This window comes from Callorhinus ursinus, unplaced genomic scaffold, assembly GCF_003265705.2.
Source record: "Callorhinus ursinus isolate GAN/ISIS: 27379988/994484 unplaced genomic scaffold, GSC_fseal_2.0 scaffold7, whole genome shotgun sequence".
In the NCBI taxonomy this organism is placed as follows: Eukaryota; Metazoa; Chordata; class Mammalia; order Carnivora; family Otariidae; genus Callorhinus; species Callorhinus ursinus.
In genome coordinates this window covers 47,141,903-47,158,028 of record NW_027397069.1, presented here as the reverse complement: position 1 = coordinate 47,158,028, position 16,126 = coordinate 47,141,903, and the positions used below count along the sequence as shown (strand labels likewise).

The window sequence follows — 16,126 nt, the reverse complement described above, 5'->3', positions numbered from 1 at the left end:
TTTATTTATTTGAGAGAGAGAATGAGAGAGAGCATGAGAGAGGGGAGAGTCAGAGGGAGAAGCAGACTCCCCGCTGAGCGGGGAGCCCGATGCGGGACTCGATCCCGGGACTCCAGGATCATGACCTGAGCTGAAGGCAGTCGCTTAACCAACTGAGCCACCCAGGTGCCCCTAAAGTAATAATGTTTAAGCAATGCTTGTTGCTGAACTGGGAAAATACACATATCTACCTTTGGTCCAATTTTCATTCCATATTAAGCAGCTACATTTGAGGTACCTGAGTAGCAGTCCTGTTCTTTGGCCCTTGACCTTAAACTGAGTACGGTAAGCTAACATACATACACTTTCTCCATCAGCCTTCTGACAGGATCCTCAGAACTGAACCATCATGGGCCTGTGAATTTTCTCTTATATGGTCTGATTCGTATGTCTTGGATAAGTTAATATCAGTGTGCAAAAGTAATGCGTTTTCAGTGCAGGATAAGAATGTGCTTTTGAGTAAGAATGGAATAAAGGCCTTGCTTTTCCATGTTTTAAATAACAGATACATAGCATCTTATATTATGTCACAATTAGCAATTTTTAGACACTGAACATAATACACTGTATTACAATGAAATGTGGTAGGCTTCCATTTTAGGAGCAAAAATAAGTTTCACATAAAAAAAGATTTATTTTAGATTCACATAAAATACATTTAGAATAAATCTAAATTTTTAGCATTTAAACAAACACAGAAGAACTTCAAGATGTACAGTCTCCATGCTGTCCAAAAAGCAAGTACAAAAAGCTCTTTTATAATTATTGATCATCACCTCGTTGCCTCAAATTTCTAGATTTTCCATTTTCAATTCTTCTCTTTTTAAAGACTGGGGCCACTCCATCTGCCATGACTCCAAGAGAAGTGACTGTTTTTTCTTTAAATATCACTTTGGGTTGCCCACCAATATCAGGTTCTGAAGTTGATAGATATTCATTTTCAGTGCTTGGAAGTTCCAAATCTACCTCCTCACTGAAACAGAAAGTAAAAATATAACCATTATTTGACAGACTAAGACAAACTTTTACATAACCTCTGAGTCCAACAAAGGCCCAAGATCATCTTTCTAATGATAGTGAGAAGTTAAAAGTCATTTCAAACTAGGAAATTACTTAAAGATAATCATTTTATAATATTATTTAAGATAGAGAATACTTATTTAGGTGGATACATGTCCAGAAAAGTATCATCTTTTATTCCTTCTGCACAGTACGTATCATCTAAGGCAATATTTGTGCTTATACATGACTAGCAGTACAAGTTAAGGTGGATAAGTTATTTATGGAAACTGATCTTGCCATGAACTGTGACAAGGACTCTGGGGGCTTACACAGCACATGATGAAAACCATGGGATCCCACTGTCCTATGGTAGGAGACTCTACATGGCCTTTTGTCTAGTACTCTTTTTAACAACTAGTCCTTCAAACACCCACATGGTTAGTAAACATAATCAGCTGACTAATCTAGAGATTGGTACCTTATTAACATGAACCTATCATAGTACCCCACCCTCTACACAGTCAACTGGTCCCTAAGAGAGCAACTAAGTCATGCCACATCTATCAGTTCTACCCATGAGCTTTTTGACATGGCCAAGAAAAGATCATTATGTTTAATTCTGTAGTGGCTAAGAGTGTAAAATCTGTGGGGAACTACATCTCCTATGTAAAGGAATTCTGCAATGACTGAGAATACAGCTGGCTTACAGAGAAAAGTAGCAAAGGGGGGAAGCAGACAGATAATCCTGCCAATGTTTCATTGCTCCAGTAACTCCTGAGACTCAGCCGAATTTCTGCCCTTCCCACAGCTTGGTAGGTAGAACCTTCCTGAGAACTTCTGAATTAATAACCTCTTTTTTATTTAAGGTAACTTAAATTTCTATCACTTGAAACCAAAAGATTACCTAGTCAGTATTTATTGTAGACTGACCATATAAACATGGGTTTATTTCTGGGTTCTCTACTCTATTCCATTGATCTATATGTCTATTTTTGTGCCAGTACCATACTGTTTTGATTACTACAGCTTTGTAGTAGGTCTTGAAATCTGGGGTTGTACTATCTCCGGCTTTGTTCTTCTTCTTCAAGACTGCTTTGGCTACTCAGTTCCATACAAATTTTAGTATTATCTGCTCGAGTTCTGTGTAAAATGCTGTTGTTATTTTGATAGGGATTACACTGTTTCTGTAGTAGGTTGCTTTGGGTAGTATGGACATTTTAACAATATTATTTCTCCTAATCCATGAGCATGGAATATCTTTCCATTTGTTTGTGTTGGCTAGGACTTAACAACTAAATGCCTATTTGGTTCAATTATCTTAAAAGCACATGATAACAAATTTGCTTCCCTCTCAGAAAGACTACATAGAAAGATCTATAGCAATAGTACTGCAAGATCTTTTTATGTCCCATCCTACATATACATGAATAAAAACAGGTTTAAAAAAGTAGGTTTATAGACATAGTAATTAAAGACAGAATTTTTTTAAAAAAGTTGACCAACTGGTGGCTCAGTTGGTTAAGCATCTGCCTTCAGCTCAGGTCATGATCCCAGAGTCCCTGGATCGAGCCCTGCGTCAGGCTCCCTGCTCAGCGGGGAGTCTGCTTCTCCCTCTCCCCCTCACCCTGCTCGTGCTCTCTCTCTCTCAAATAAATAAAACCTTAAGTAAAAAGTTATCTCTAAACCTAATGTGGGGATTGAACTCACAATCCCAAGATCAAGAGTCACACGCCTTACCAACTGGGCCAGCCAGGCATGCTCCTTTTTAAATGCAAAAATAGTTTGGAAATTTGCTAGGACTGCAAACAAAACAAAACAAAAACAGAGAATGTAAGTACAAAAATAACATTTCAAACTAGTAATGGGCAGTTCAAAACTAAAACAAAACTTCTGCATAATAAAACACTTGAGGAAGAACCTATCTTAGTAGATAATAATTGGATAAAAATTTCCTCAAAATCTGATGAGGGGATGCAGGAAATAGGGATTCTCACTGGAATAGGTCTTAAATCTGATTTGTTTTGAAAACATATGCCTCCCAAAACTTTTATTTACTGTATTAAAACTGTTTGCTTTTCCTACTTCCCTATTTTCTCTTAGACTGCTAACAATGGTGCTTTTCCTAAGAAGGCTAGTAGCCCCTGCAGTTGATGGGAGTATTAATTCTTGGCTTTTTATTATTTTATTACAGGAGAGGAAACAGGTTTAAAGATGTTAAATAACTTGGTCAATCAAACTTATGGAAGTGGTGGAGCTTGGATTAAAATCCAGGTCTGTCTGACCTAAAATTTATATTCTTTCCCTTAGACCACTCTGCTTCCAAGTGAAAGTAAGAAATTTTACTAACCAAGGAGAGAAACATTTGAGGAATGAAGAGTAGTAGGGTTGGTCACTGGAAAAATGAATCTATAGTCAAGAAATTTGATGTGAGATTCATGTATTTCACTTGAATCTTGGTGCGTTATACTGTATTTTGATAGAGTGATCAAGCTGTAGTATTGTTTTTAAAAAATTTTTATTTATTTATTTGACAGAGAACACAAGCAGGGGGAGTGGCAAGCAGAGGCAGAGGGAGAAGCAGGCTCCCCGCGGAGCAGGGAGCCCATGTGGGGCTCATCCCAGGACCCTGGGATCATGACCTGAGCCAAAGGCAGACACTTAACCAACTGAGCTACCCAGGTGCCCCTGTAGTATTGCTTAAGTGGGATTATAGGAAAGATAAAAAAAAGTTTGTATTCAAAAGAAAAGGCAAGAGCCTGCAAGTAAACATCTTACAGAGAAATGTCTTTTCAAATAACTTTGGGACAGTTACAAAAAATAATTACACAAGTACTTCCACAAAACCATAATCATTTCCAAATTCAAATGCAAGAACTGTAAAGGTTATAGTATCTGAACACAATGTAATAAAGGTAGAACAAACATTCCCCCCCCATGTAGATTTAAAAATGTGAAAATAAAAGGAAACCTTTTAGAATGGAGTCAGAAGGCCGGCAGGGCAAACTCTTACACCCTATCACTCCTCAATTCCAGACCCAAGAGGAAGAGAGGGACCTTGCACATGGATACTACTTTGCTATCCCAGCAGGAGGAGGCTTTCCTCCTCCCACAGTAACAATCCAGTCAATGAGAGACAGTCACATCTCAGCCAATGAAAAGCCACTATACTTACAGTTCCCAGTTTAATCCAATGGACTTTTTTGTTCATAAAAGTTTTCCCAATATCCCACTTTCCTCTATAAAAGGGCATTCTTCTCCTTCCTTCTGTGGACTTGCCAATGGTTTTGTCCTATCTTATTTGTCCTAGACTGCAATTCTCTGCAATTTATTCCTGAATAAATCCATTTTTTGCTGATAAAATAATGGACAATTTTATTTTTAAGGTTAACACTACTTGGTGATCAGAAATGGGATCCAGTGATGACCCTCAGCAACTGTGAGGCTGGTGAGCAAAGAGATGATGTACTTACAGAGCCAAGTGGATTTGCAGGGATTTGAAGGTAAGTTTTTCCCTGGATTTTGAGTGCCATGCTTTGTGTTCAAGCTCCCCAGGCTTCATTTGGGATCTGTCTTAAGGCCTTGGGTTTTTCTTGTTTTTAAATCTCTTGAGGTTACCTATTTGGCCTTCGGCCTTTTTTTTTTTTTTTTTAAAGATTTTATTTATTTCTTTGACAGAGAGACACAGCGAGAGAGGAAACACTAGCAGAGGGAATGGGAGAGGGAGGAGCAGGCCTCCCGCCGAGCAGGGAGCCTGATGCGGGGCTCGATCCCAGGACCCCAGGATCATGACCTGAGCCGAGGGCAGACGCTTAACGACTGAGCCACCCAGGCACTCCAGGTCTGACTCCTTTTAGGACTTGGACTGTTCCTGATAAAATTGTACTGGTCTTTGGCCCAACTCCTGTCTGAACCCAGACTCTGCCTACTGAAACTGTTGTAACCTTCAGTCTGACTCCTTTTTGGAACCAGACTGTTCCTGCTGAAATTGTGCTGTTTAGAAATTTTTTTCTGCTCTAGGGAAAAGTCTCTAAGAAATGGGAGCCCAGTCATCAAAATGCCTGAAGGTGCCCCCCCGCCCCCGCCATTTCCTCTCCACCTTTCTGGGATTCTGGCTTGTTTTATGTTTAAAATCTATGGTCCCTATGCATCCACATTTATAACTAAAATGGATCAACTTAGCCAAAAGTAATTCTGAACTTCAATGGCATTATGGGGAACTTTGAAATTCCCAAACTCGTTTTACTCAAATTTAAATTAGAAGGCTATGAGCGGGGGTGCCTGGGTGGCTCAGTCATTAAGCATCTGCTTCGGCTCAGGTCATGGTCCCGGGGTCCTGGGATCAAGCCCCACATCGGGTTTCCTGCTCGGCAGGAAGCCTGCTTCTCCCTCTCCCACTCCCCCTGCTTGTGTTCCCTCTCTCGCTGTGTCTCTGTCAAAAAATGAATAAAATCTTAAAAAAAAAAAAAAAAAAGGCTATGACTGGTAGAAAAACAAAGCACAAACAATGGACTAGGATGCCTATTTTTTATTAGAAAAAAATTTTTTTTAAAGATTTTATTTGACAGAGAGAGATACAGCAAGAGAGAGAACACAAGCAGGAGTGGGAGAGGGAGAAGCAGGCTTCCCGCGGAGCAGGGAGCCTGATGTGGGCTCCATCCCAGGACCCCGGGATCATGACGTGAGCAGAAGCAGATGCTTAACGACTGAGCCACCCAGGCGCCCAGAAAAAATTTTTAATTTTAATTCCAATATAGTTAACATATAGCGTTATATTAGTTTCAGGTGCACAATATAGTGATTCAACAGTTCTATACATGACACAGTGCTCATCATGACAAGTGTGCTCTTAGTCCGCTTTACCTATTTCACACATTCCTTTTTCCCCATCTCCCTTCTGGTAACCATTAGTTTGCTCTCTATAGTTCAGAGTCTGTTTTTTTGGTTTGTCTCTTTTGTTCCTTGTTTTATTTCTTAAATTCCACACGAGTGAAATCATATGGTATGTGTCCCTTCTCTTATTTCACTTAGCATTAAACCCTGTAGATACACCCACACTGCTGTAAATAGCAAGATTTCATTTTTCATGGCTCATATTCCATTGTATGTATATACAACCTTTATCCATTCATCTCTTGATGGGACACTTGGGACTGCTTCCATGGTTTGGCTATTATAAATAATGCTGCAATAAACACAGGGGTGCATGTATCTTTTTGAACTAGTGTTTTTATATTTTTTGGTATATATCCAGTAGTGGAATCAGTGGATCATATGGTAGTTCTATTTTAAATTTTTTGATGAACCTCCATACTGTATTCCATAGCGGCTGAACCAGTGTGCATTCCCACCAACAGCACAAGGCGGGGGGGTCCTTTTTCTCCACATCCTCACCAACACTCGCTGTTTGTGTTTTAGTTTTTAGCCATTCTGACAGGTGTGAGATACCTCATTGTGGGTTTTGATTTGCAATTCCCTGATCATCAGTGATGCTGAGCATCTTTTCATATGTCTGTCTGTTGGCCATCTGTACATCTTCTTTGGAGAAATGTCTGTTCATTATGTCTTCTGTCCATTTTATAACTGGAATATTTGTGTCGAGTTGTATAAGTCCTTTGTATATTTGGATACTAACCCTTCATCAGATGTGTCAGTTGCAAATATCATCTCCCATTCAGTATGCTTTTAATTTTCTTGGTTGTTTCCTTTGCTGTGCAGAAACTTTTTATTTTGGTGTAGTTCCAATAGTTTATTTTTTATTTTGTTTCATTTGCCTCAGGAGACAGTACTAGATATTACTAGATAAAGATATTACTAGAGCGGATGTCAGGGAAATTACTGCTTGTGCTCTCGTCAAGGATTTTTATGGTTTCAGGTTTCACATTTAGGTCTTTAATTTTGAATTTAATTTTTGTGTATGGTATAAAAAAGCAGTCCAGTATCATTCTTTTATATGTAGCTGTCCAGTTTTCCCAACACCATTTGGTGAAGAGACTTTTCCATTGCACCTTTTTGCCTCCTTTCTTGAAGATTAATTAACCACATAATCACTGATTTAGTTCTGGGTTCTTTTCTGTTCTATTATGTGCATGTCTATATTTGTGCCAGTACCATGCTGTTTTGATTATTTCAGCTTTGCAGTACATCTTGAGAACTGTGGTTGTGATACCTCAAGTTCTGTTCTTTTTCAACACTGCTTTGGCTATTTGAGGACTTTAGTGGTTCCATACATATTTCAGTATTCTAGTTTTGTGAAAAATGGTGTTGGTATTTTGATAGGGATTATATCGTATCTGTAGGTTTCTTTCATTGTATGGACTTTTTAACAGTATTTGTTCTTCAAATCCATGAGAATGGAATATCTTTCCATTTGCGCCATCTTCAGTTTCTTTCATCAGTGTTTCACAGTTTTCAGAATTTATGTCTTTCACCTCCTTGGTTAAGTTTTATTGCTAGGTTTTTACTATTTCTGATGCAACTGTTTCTCCCCCTTAATTTCTCTTTCTGCTACTTCACTATTAGGGTATAGAAATGCAATGGACTTCTGGAAAAAAGTATTTTTTTTAAAGTAGGCTCCACACCTAACACGGAGCTTGAATTCATGAACCTGAGATCAAGAGTCACATGCTCCACCAACTGAGCCAGTCAAGGGCCCTGGATTTCTGTATACTGATTTTATATCCTGTGACCTTACTGAATCCATTGATCAGTTCTACTACTTTTTTGGTGGCATCTTTAGGGTTTTCTATATATAGTATCAAGCCATCTGTAAATAATGAATGTTTTACTTCTTCCTTACCAATTTGGATCTTTTTGTTTGTCTGGTTGCTGTGGCTAGGACTTCCAATACTATGTTGATTAAAAGTGGACAACCTTGTTATGTTCCTGATCTGAGAGGAAAAAGCTCAGTTTTTCACCTTAAGTACAATGTTTGCTGTGAGTTTTTCATATATGGCCTTTATCATGTTGAAGTATGTTTCCTCTAAACCTACTTTGTTGAGGGTTTTTATCATGAATGAATGTTGTACTTTGTCAAATGCTTTTCTTACATCTATTGAAATGATCAGATGTTTTTCATCCTTTCCCTTGTTGATGTGATGTGCCACGTTGACTGATTTGGGAATACTGAACCACCCTTGCATCCCTGCAATAAATCCCACTTGATTTGAATGATTTTTTTTAATGTATTGCTGGATTCAGTTTGCTAATATTTTGTTGAGGATTTTTGCATTTATGTTCATCAGAGATATTGGCCTGTAGTTCTTTTTTTCTGTAGTGTCTTTTATCTGGTTTTGGAATCAGGGAAATCCTGGCCTCATAGAATGAATATAGAACCTTTCCTTCATCTTCTGATTTTGTGTAGTTTAAGAATAGGTATTAATTCTTTTTTTAAGATTTATTTGACAGAGAGAGAGAGAGAGGAAGCAGCAGATCCCTGCTGAGCAGGGAGCCCGATGCAGGACTCAATCCCAGGACCCTGAGATCATGACCAGAGCTGAAGGCGGATGCTTAAAGACTGAGACACCCAGGCACCCTAGGTATTAATTCTTAAAATATTTGATAGAATTCACCTGTGAAGCCATCTGGTCCTGGACTTTTGTTTGTGGGGAGTATTTTGATTATTGATTCAATTTCATTCCTTGTAATTGGTCTGTTCGAAATTTTCTATTTCTTCCTGATAGTTTTGGGAGGTTAAATGTTTCTAGAAATGTGTGTGTTTCTTTTAGGATGTCCAATTTGGGACATATAATTTTTCATAATATTCTAATACTTTATATTTCTGTGGTGTCGGTTATTTCTCCTCTTTGCTGATTTTGAGTCCTTTTTTTTTTTTGACAAGTCCGGGTCAGCTTTTATTAATTCTGCTATCTTTTCAAAGAACTAGCTCTGGGTGTCATTAGTCTGCTCTACTCTATTTTTAGTTACTATTTCATTTATTTCTGCTCTGATACTTATAATTTCTTCCTTCGTCTTGTTTGGGTTTTGTTTGTTCTTCTTTTTCTAGCTCCTTTAAGTATAAGGTTAGGTTGTTTTGAGATTTTTCTTGCTTCTTAGGGTAGCAAATAAACTTCCCTCTTAGAACAGCTTTTGTGGCATCTCAAAGATTTCAGACTAAAATCTGATTTCACTTATTTCCTAAGTTTTTATGTCCTCTTTGATTTCTTGGTTGACCCATTGTTTAGTAGCATGTTATTTAGCCTCCATGTATGTCCTCTTTGCAGATTTTGACAGAGAGAGAGAACGTGCACGAGCAGGGGAGAGGGACAGGGAGGGAAGCAGACTCCCTGCTGAGCAGGGAGCTTGATGTGGGGCTCAATCCCAGGACCTCAAGATCGTGACCTGAGCTGAAGGCAGATACTTAACCAACTCAGCCACGCAGGAGCCCTGTCTTTCCAGATTTTTCTTGTGGATGCACAGTGCTGTGTTCAAAAAAGATGAATGGTATGACTTTGATTTTTTTCAATTTGTTGAGACTTGTTTTGTGGCCCAATACGTTTTGAAGATCTTTGTGCACTCAAAAAGAGTATATATTTTGATGTTTTAGGATGGAATGTTCTGAATGTATGTGAGATCCATTTGGTCCAATGTGTCATTCAAAGCCACGGTCCTTGTTGATATTTTGTTTGGATGATCTATCAGTGTGAGTGGGATTTAAAGTCCTTTACTATTATTGCATTACTATTCATCAGTTCATGTTATTAACTGTTTTATGTATTTGGATGCTCTTATGTTGGGTGCATAAATATTTACAACTGTTATATCTTCTTATTGGATTATCCCCTTGTCCTTTGTCTCTTGTTACAGTCTTTGTTTTAAAGTCTATTTTGTCTAAAACAACAGTGTAGTTTGTCTAATATAAGTATTGCCACCTGGGCTTTCTTTTGACATCCATTTGCACGACAGATGTTTCTCTATCCCCCTATGTTCATTTAGAAAGTGTTTTTGGGTCTGAAATGAGTCTCTTGTAGGCAGCATATAGATGGGTCTTCCTTTTTATCCATTCTGACTTTCTATGTCTTTTGATTGGAGAGTTCAGTCCATTTGCATTCAAAGTAACAACCAATAGGTATTTTGTTACTTGTTTTATGGTTACTTTTGTAGTTTTTCTCTGTTCCTTTCTTCTCTTTTTCTCTTTGATTAGTTAGCCTAAGTGGTATACTTGGGTTCCTTTCTCTTTACTCTTTGCATATCTATTACTGGTCTATTACTGGTTTTTGAATTGTGGTTACCATTAGGTTTGTAAATAGCATCTTCAGCATATAGCAGTTTATATGAAGTTGATGGTAACTTAAATTTGAACCCATTCTTTACCCTTCTCCCCACTCCCACATTTGAGGTTTATGGTTTCATAATTTACATCCTTTTATTTTGTGAATCCCTTGACTGACTTTATAGATATACTGCTTTTGTGTTTCCTACTTTTCTTACTCCTACTTATGGTCTGTCTTTCCACTGAGAGTCTCCTTTAACATTTCTTGTAGGGCTAGTTTAGTGGTCATGAATTCCTTTAACTTTTGTTTGACTGGCAAACTCTTCATCTCTGGGATGCCTATTTTATTTTTTTTTAAAGATTTTATTTATTTACTTGAAAGAGAGAGAGAATGAGAGAGAGCATATGAGAGGGGGGAGGGTCAGAGGGAGAAGTAGACTCCCTGCTGAGCAGGGAGCCCGATGCGGGACTCGATCCCGGGACTCCAGGATCACAGTTGCCTAACCAACTGAGCCACCCAGGCGCCCTGGGATGCCTATTTTAAATAGTACTTTGAGGCTTCCAGATGTTTTCAGGATTCTGAGTTTGCCTTTTTGCAAAATGCTATTTCTGAATCAACTGAGGCAAAGAAACAATTGAAAGACATCAAAATGGCTTCTGAGGCCTTTTTCTCCCTCCCTTCATCTGCACTCATCTTGTACTCAGGTCCCATCTCTGGCACCATTTCTGTCTATTCTCTCTGCTGAACTTGCCTTTTCCTACTAATTTCTCTGCTGCTCCCTCCTCTCCTGAACCTATTAAAACCTGCTTCTTTAAAGTTAAGTTTTCTGAGAATCTAAATAAAACTCAAGTTCCTTATGTTCCCTGGACTAAGGCTGAATTGTGAGCTATAGTTATAGTTTTCCTAAAGTGACTGAAGACCCCCAATAAGTTGGCTGAAGATTTAACATAGTTATTCCAACTTACCACCTTGGTTTCTCAGATTTACATCCATTATTCCATGTGCTGTTGATAAGAACCAGGCCAAACACTGCATGAAACTAGCTAGAGAACATCCTGAAAAACAAACCTCTAACCTTTAGTAAGATGATAGAACACTTGCTGGAAATCCCCACTGAGCAATTATAGTAGCTTTTCCTAAAGCCTGTTGTCTGAAACAAAATTCAGGTTTGCACACAAAAGCTTGATGAACCTGTTCATGACGATTATGATTGACTCCAATTGTCTTTAAAGAAAATTCTGATCTTTAGATGCTGAATCCACCCAGGTAGCATTTAACTCTGTTTATTAATGTTTCAAACTGGGAATTTCTCCTTTAGTTAAAAAGACCAGGATGAAATGGTAAATTGCCCACTGCAGATTTAGTTACCATGGCAAACCAGCTTGCTCACATCCTAGGTGAGTCACCTAAAAGACAGACTGCTAGAAGTATCAATTTTCAACTCTGGCAAATGAAGGCTCCTAAACACAAAACCAAAAAAAACCTAGTTTCTGCTATTATTGCAAAGAGCCAGGGCAGTGGGGGGAGAAGGGGAAAGGCTGTTATGAATTTAAACTCTCCAGGTACTTTCAGCCTTCTAGTCAGTCTTTCTAATGACCTCCTAATTCCCAATGATGGGACTTTGAGAACTGCAGGGGCTCCTTCCTCTTAATCAGCTTGGAGAAATCACTTTCCAGATTGGGAACAAATCTCTCTCTCCAAATTGACACCAGAGCTACTCTGTCATTCAGCCCACTGCTGCCAAGCTGCCCCTGCCTTGGAGCAGTAAAATGGTTCAGACAGTGGAGATCTCTAATAAACCTCAACAAGTTCCTCTCTCTGAATCTATTTCCTTTTGTCTAGGCTTTTTCCTTAGTTATTGCACCCCTATTCATTTATTGGGCCTAAATTTCTTAGAAAAGCATCTCATGCCAGAATTTCTTTCTCCCCAAAGAGGGAAATAATTCTAGAATTTGAGAGTAGTAATCAAAATAGCCAACCAGGGGAATTAAATGACCTTTGGCATCTTTTATTTGTTTCTATTGAATCAGCTACCATCCTCTTTACAGCTCTCATCCTCAAATGATATTGGCAGAATCCACAGTGCACCTTCCATCAAAATTCAAACAAAGTCTTCAAAACCTCATCCCACAATTCATCAATACCTTGTAAGTAAAGAAGCCCTTTCAGGTGTCAAACGCATAATACAAGATTACAAGGCCCAGAGCCTCACTGTCCCCTTCCCCAGTCCCTGTAGTATGTATCTTACCTGGGAGGAAACCCAGTGGCTGAGGATGGAGGTTTTTCCAGGATCTCTGAGCAATAAATAACATTGCTATCCCTCTCTTGGCCCCCTGTTGTTCCTGACCCCCATATGCTACTGATATCCATTTCTTTTTTATTTATTTTTAAAAGATTTTATTTATTTGAGAGAGAGAGAATGAGAGACAGAGAGCACGAGAGGGAAGAGGGTCAGAGGGAGAAACAGACTCCCTGCTGAGCAGGGAGCCCGATGCGGGACTCGATCCCGGGACTCCAGGATCATGACCTGAGCTGAAGGCAGCCGCTTAACTGACTGAGCCACCCAGGCGCCCCTGATATCCATTTCTAATGAAAGGAAATTTTTCATTGTAATTGATCTATGCAGTGCATTTTTATTATTCTAGTTGATAGGGAGAGCCAATATCTTTTTGCTTTCATTTGGAAAGAAAAGAAGTACACGGAAGTACACCTGGACAGTAACTCCCCAAGGTTTCAGATAGTCCTTCCTGTTCACAAACCTTAAAAACTGATTTGGATATCAAATTTTCTGTAGATTCTAATTTAAAAAATGTAGATGATATGCTTCACTGCTCCCCTTTTCAGACCTCTTCACAAGATAGTCATCTACCTGTTAAAACTTTTGGCCTTAAAAAGTCATATAATCTCCAAAGAAAAATTGCAGTTTGCTCAAACTCAGGTTAGACACTTAGGGCACCTGATCGCAGAACAAGGACTACATTTGGATCCAGGCAGACTTCAAGGCATCCTCAATTTCCCCAAACCTAAAAGTAAGTACCAGGTACAAAGCTTTCTTGGACTGGCTGGCTACTGTCAAAACTGAATTCCAAACTTCTCTATTATGGCTCAACTTTTACATGCCTTATTAAGAAATGACAAACATAACCCTATTATTTGGAAAGACAGGGATAACACAGCCTTTGAGAACTTAAATCCTCATGAATAATAAAGCCTGTTGCTCTTGGACATCCTATCAACTTCCCTTCTTTCCTCTGTTATGTAAGAAGGAAGGGAATGCCCTTGGAGTACTGACCCCAAAATATAAGGAGCACCATGGACCCACAGGCTATCAGAACCAACAACGAGATGCTGTGGCATGGGTATATCCCCCCTTGCCTCGAAGCCACTTCTGCGCCACTGCCTTTTTAGTTAAGGCCACTGAAGAAATAGGGGATTCCCTTTAAGAATCCTTGTGCCCCATGCAGCAGAAGCCATCCTGAATTCTCTTCACACTCTTGCTCACCTCCTAAGAAATCCTCATGCTAACTGCTCCTCATGTAACCCTTTCTCATTGCAATAACCTTAACCCTGCTACTGTCCCCTCCTTCACGGATGAAAAACCTCATGACTGCTTAATGTTGACAGCTCACCTTCTGACTCCCTGTGACAATTTACAGGAAAGTCCTCTGACCAATGCAGATTTTTCATGGCTTACTGACAGTTCTTATTTAAAGGATAAAAATGGTAAATAATGTGTTTAGCATGTTACTGCATGTTCTATCTTTTGAAGTCACTGAGGCAGAATTACACACCCTTACTTGAGCTTGTACCTAAGTGAAGGGTAGAGCCAACAAACGTTTATACTGATGGTATACCTTGGGGAAAGCTCATGACTTTGGAATATTATGGAAACAACAAGGTATCCTTACTTCCAACGAGAATAAAAATGACTTACATGTCCAAAATGTATCAGATGTCATTGTTTTGCCAGTCGCTCTAGCTATTATTAAGGTTCCTAGGCATTCCAGACTTAACTCCCTGGAGGCCAAAGGGAACAACCTGTTTTCTGCCAAAAATGCTGCACTCAGGAGACCAGTAGCCAAACCTCTGTCAAAGTCCACAGGGATGTTCTCCCAAATATAATTTGGAAAAACTGACAAGTGATATCTAACAGTTGGCCCCAGACAAACAGAAACAGTATTTGAAAAGTAATAATTGTTGGCTCAATAAAAAGAGAACTCTGGTTTGGACCAAATAACAGTCTGGCCTTACCAGTAATTCTAAGATTCCCAATACCTACCTCTGTACATGCATTAAACCTGTGGTCTACTGATAAAATAATAGCATTCATTCAACTGATATTGGTGAGGGAAGTTAATAAAGCTGCAAAAAGTGCCTACCTCACTGGTCCTACTTGTCCAAAGTACATTCCACAGAAACCTGCTTGGAAAAATAGATTTCATACAACTTCTCCCTCTCATGGATAAATATTTTAGTTATGGTTTGTATGTTTTCTCACTGGACCAAAGCCTTCCTCTGTAGACAGGGCAATAATGCTTCTGTGGCTAAATTCTGTTAGAAAAGATTATCCCTCCCTGGGAACCCTCTCGAATTTCATAGTGATTGGGGAACCATTTTTCCTGGCCAGGTGCTTTGACAAGTCAACGCTGTTTGTCCAGTTTTACAACTTTTTCATTGTGCATGTCACCCTTAATCCACAGAGTCAGCTGCATGCAGTAATGGCACTATTAAGACACAACTGGTAAGATGAACCATGAGAGACGATGGACTCTGAAAAACAAACTGAGGGTTCTAGAGGGGAGGGGGTGGGGGGATGGGTTAGCCTGAAAAACAAACTGAGGGTTGTGGGGGAGGGGGATGGGTTAGCCTGGTGATGGGTATTAAGGAGGGCACGTTCCGCGTGGAGCACTGGGTGTTATGCACAAACAATGAATCATGGAACACTACATCAAGAACTAATGATGTAATGTATGGTGATTAACATAACAATTTAAAAAAAAAAAAAGACACAACTGGTAAAATTTGTAGAGACCCTTCAAAAACCTTGACCGAAAGCATTGCCAATGGTCCTAAATCTCAGCTCCACCGGTTTGGAACTCACAGACTCTCACTCTCTAAGACAGTCACAGGATGTCCAATACACTTGGCCCCTGCCCCCTCTGGCCCACAGTAATAAGAGAAGATAGACTTCAACAGTGTAAAGACCTGTTTCTATCAAAAATAACCATGCTGTGGTACATGTTTTTCACAGTGCACTCGGGGGGAGACAATGACCTTAAGTATTATACCTTGTAACCCAATGATTTTTTGTTGGGGAAGGCACCTCCAAAATCCTTCCTACCTCACTAGAAAGGCTCTTATCAGGAACTGCAAACCAACCCTTCTGTCTCCAAACTGCAGGGAAGCCTCCTGATTCATGTGACACACCTAAAGAAAGCACCAAACCCTGACCGGACCTGCATATCATGTGGTGACCTCAAAGTGTAGATTTCCTGGAACTGAAGCAGATAACATCTGATGACATGTCTTCCCAAGATGTCTGGACCAGGCCGTATACCTTTTTCTCTTCTTCTCTCTCATGGAAAGACAAGGTACTCATCTGCATTTCCCAAGCCCTTGTAAAAAACCTCTTCTTTTGATTATGGTCTTTAGGAAACATCCTTATGATCCCAGGACAAATTAATTTTTCACTTGCTTTTTCTGAAGGGTTAGAAAATTCAGAATTCACAAGTTTTATTTCATCTGAATTATTAACTGACTTTGGATTCTTACCCAAATTAATGGTCTCTGACTTTGCAAACTTACTGGCTGTATTACCTTTTTTTTTTTTTTAAGATTTTATCTTAGAGCTTGTGAGCACCTACGCGCATGCGCGA

The 16,126-nt window shown here is 39.3% G+C and overlaps 1 protein-coding gene across 2 annotated transcripts in view; it reads right to left on the bottom strand.

Moving 5' to 3' along the window:
• Nucleotides 1–653: 653 nt before the first annotated feature.
• The window catches only part of WBP4 (WW domain binding protein 4), a 59,896-nt gene continuing 44,423 nt past the window's right edge, over nucleotides 654–16,126 (bottom strand). For both annotated transcript variants that reach the window (XM_073894488.1, XM_025874809.2), the window contains exon 10: nucleotides 654–1,012. In XM_073894488.1, the coding sequence (XP_073750589.1) occupies nucleotides 802–1,012 (211 nt within the window). In that variant the 3' untranslated portion in view covers nucleotides 654–801. The remainder of the gene's footprint in view (nucleotides 1,013–16,126) is intronic.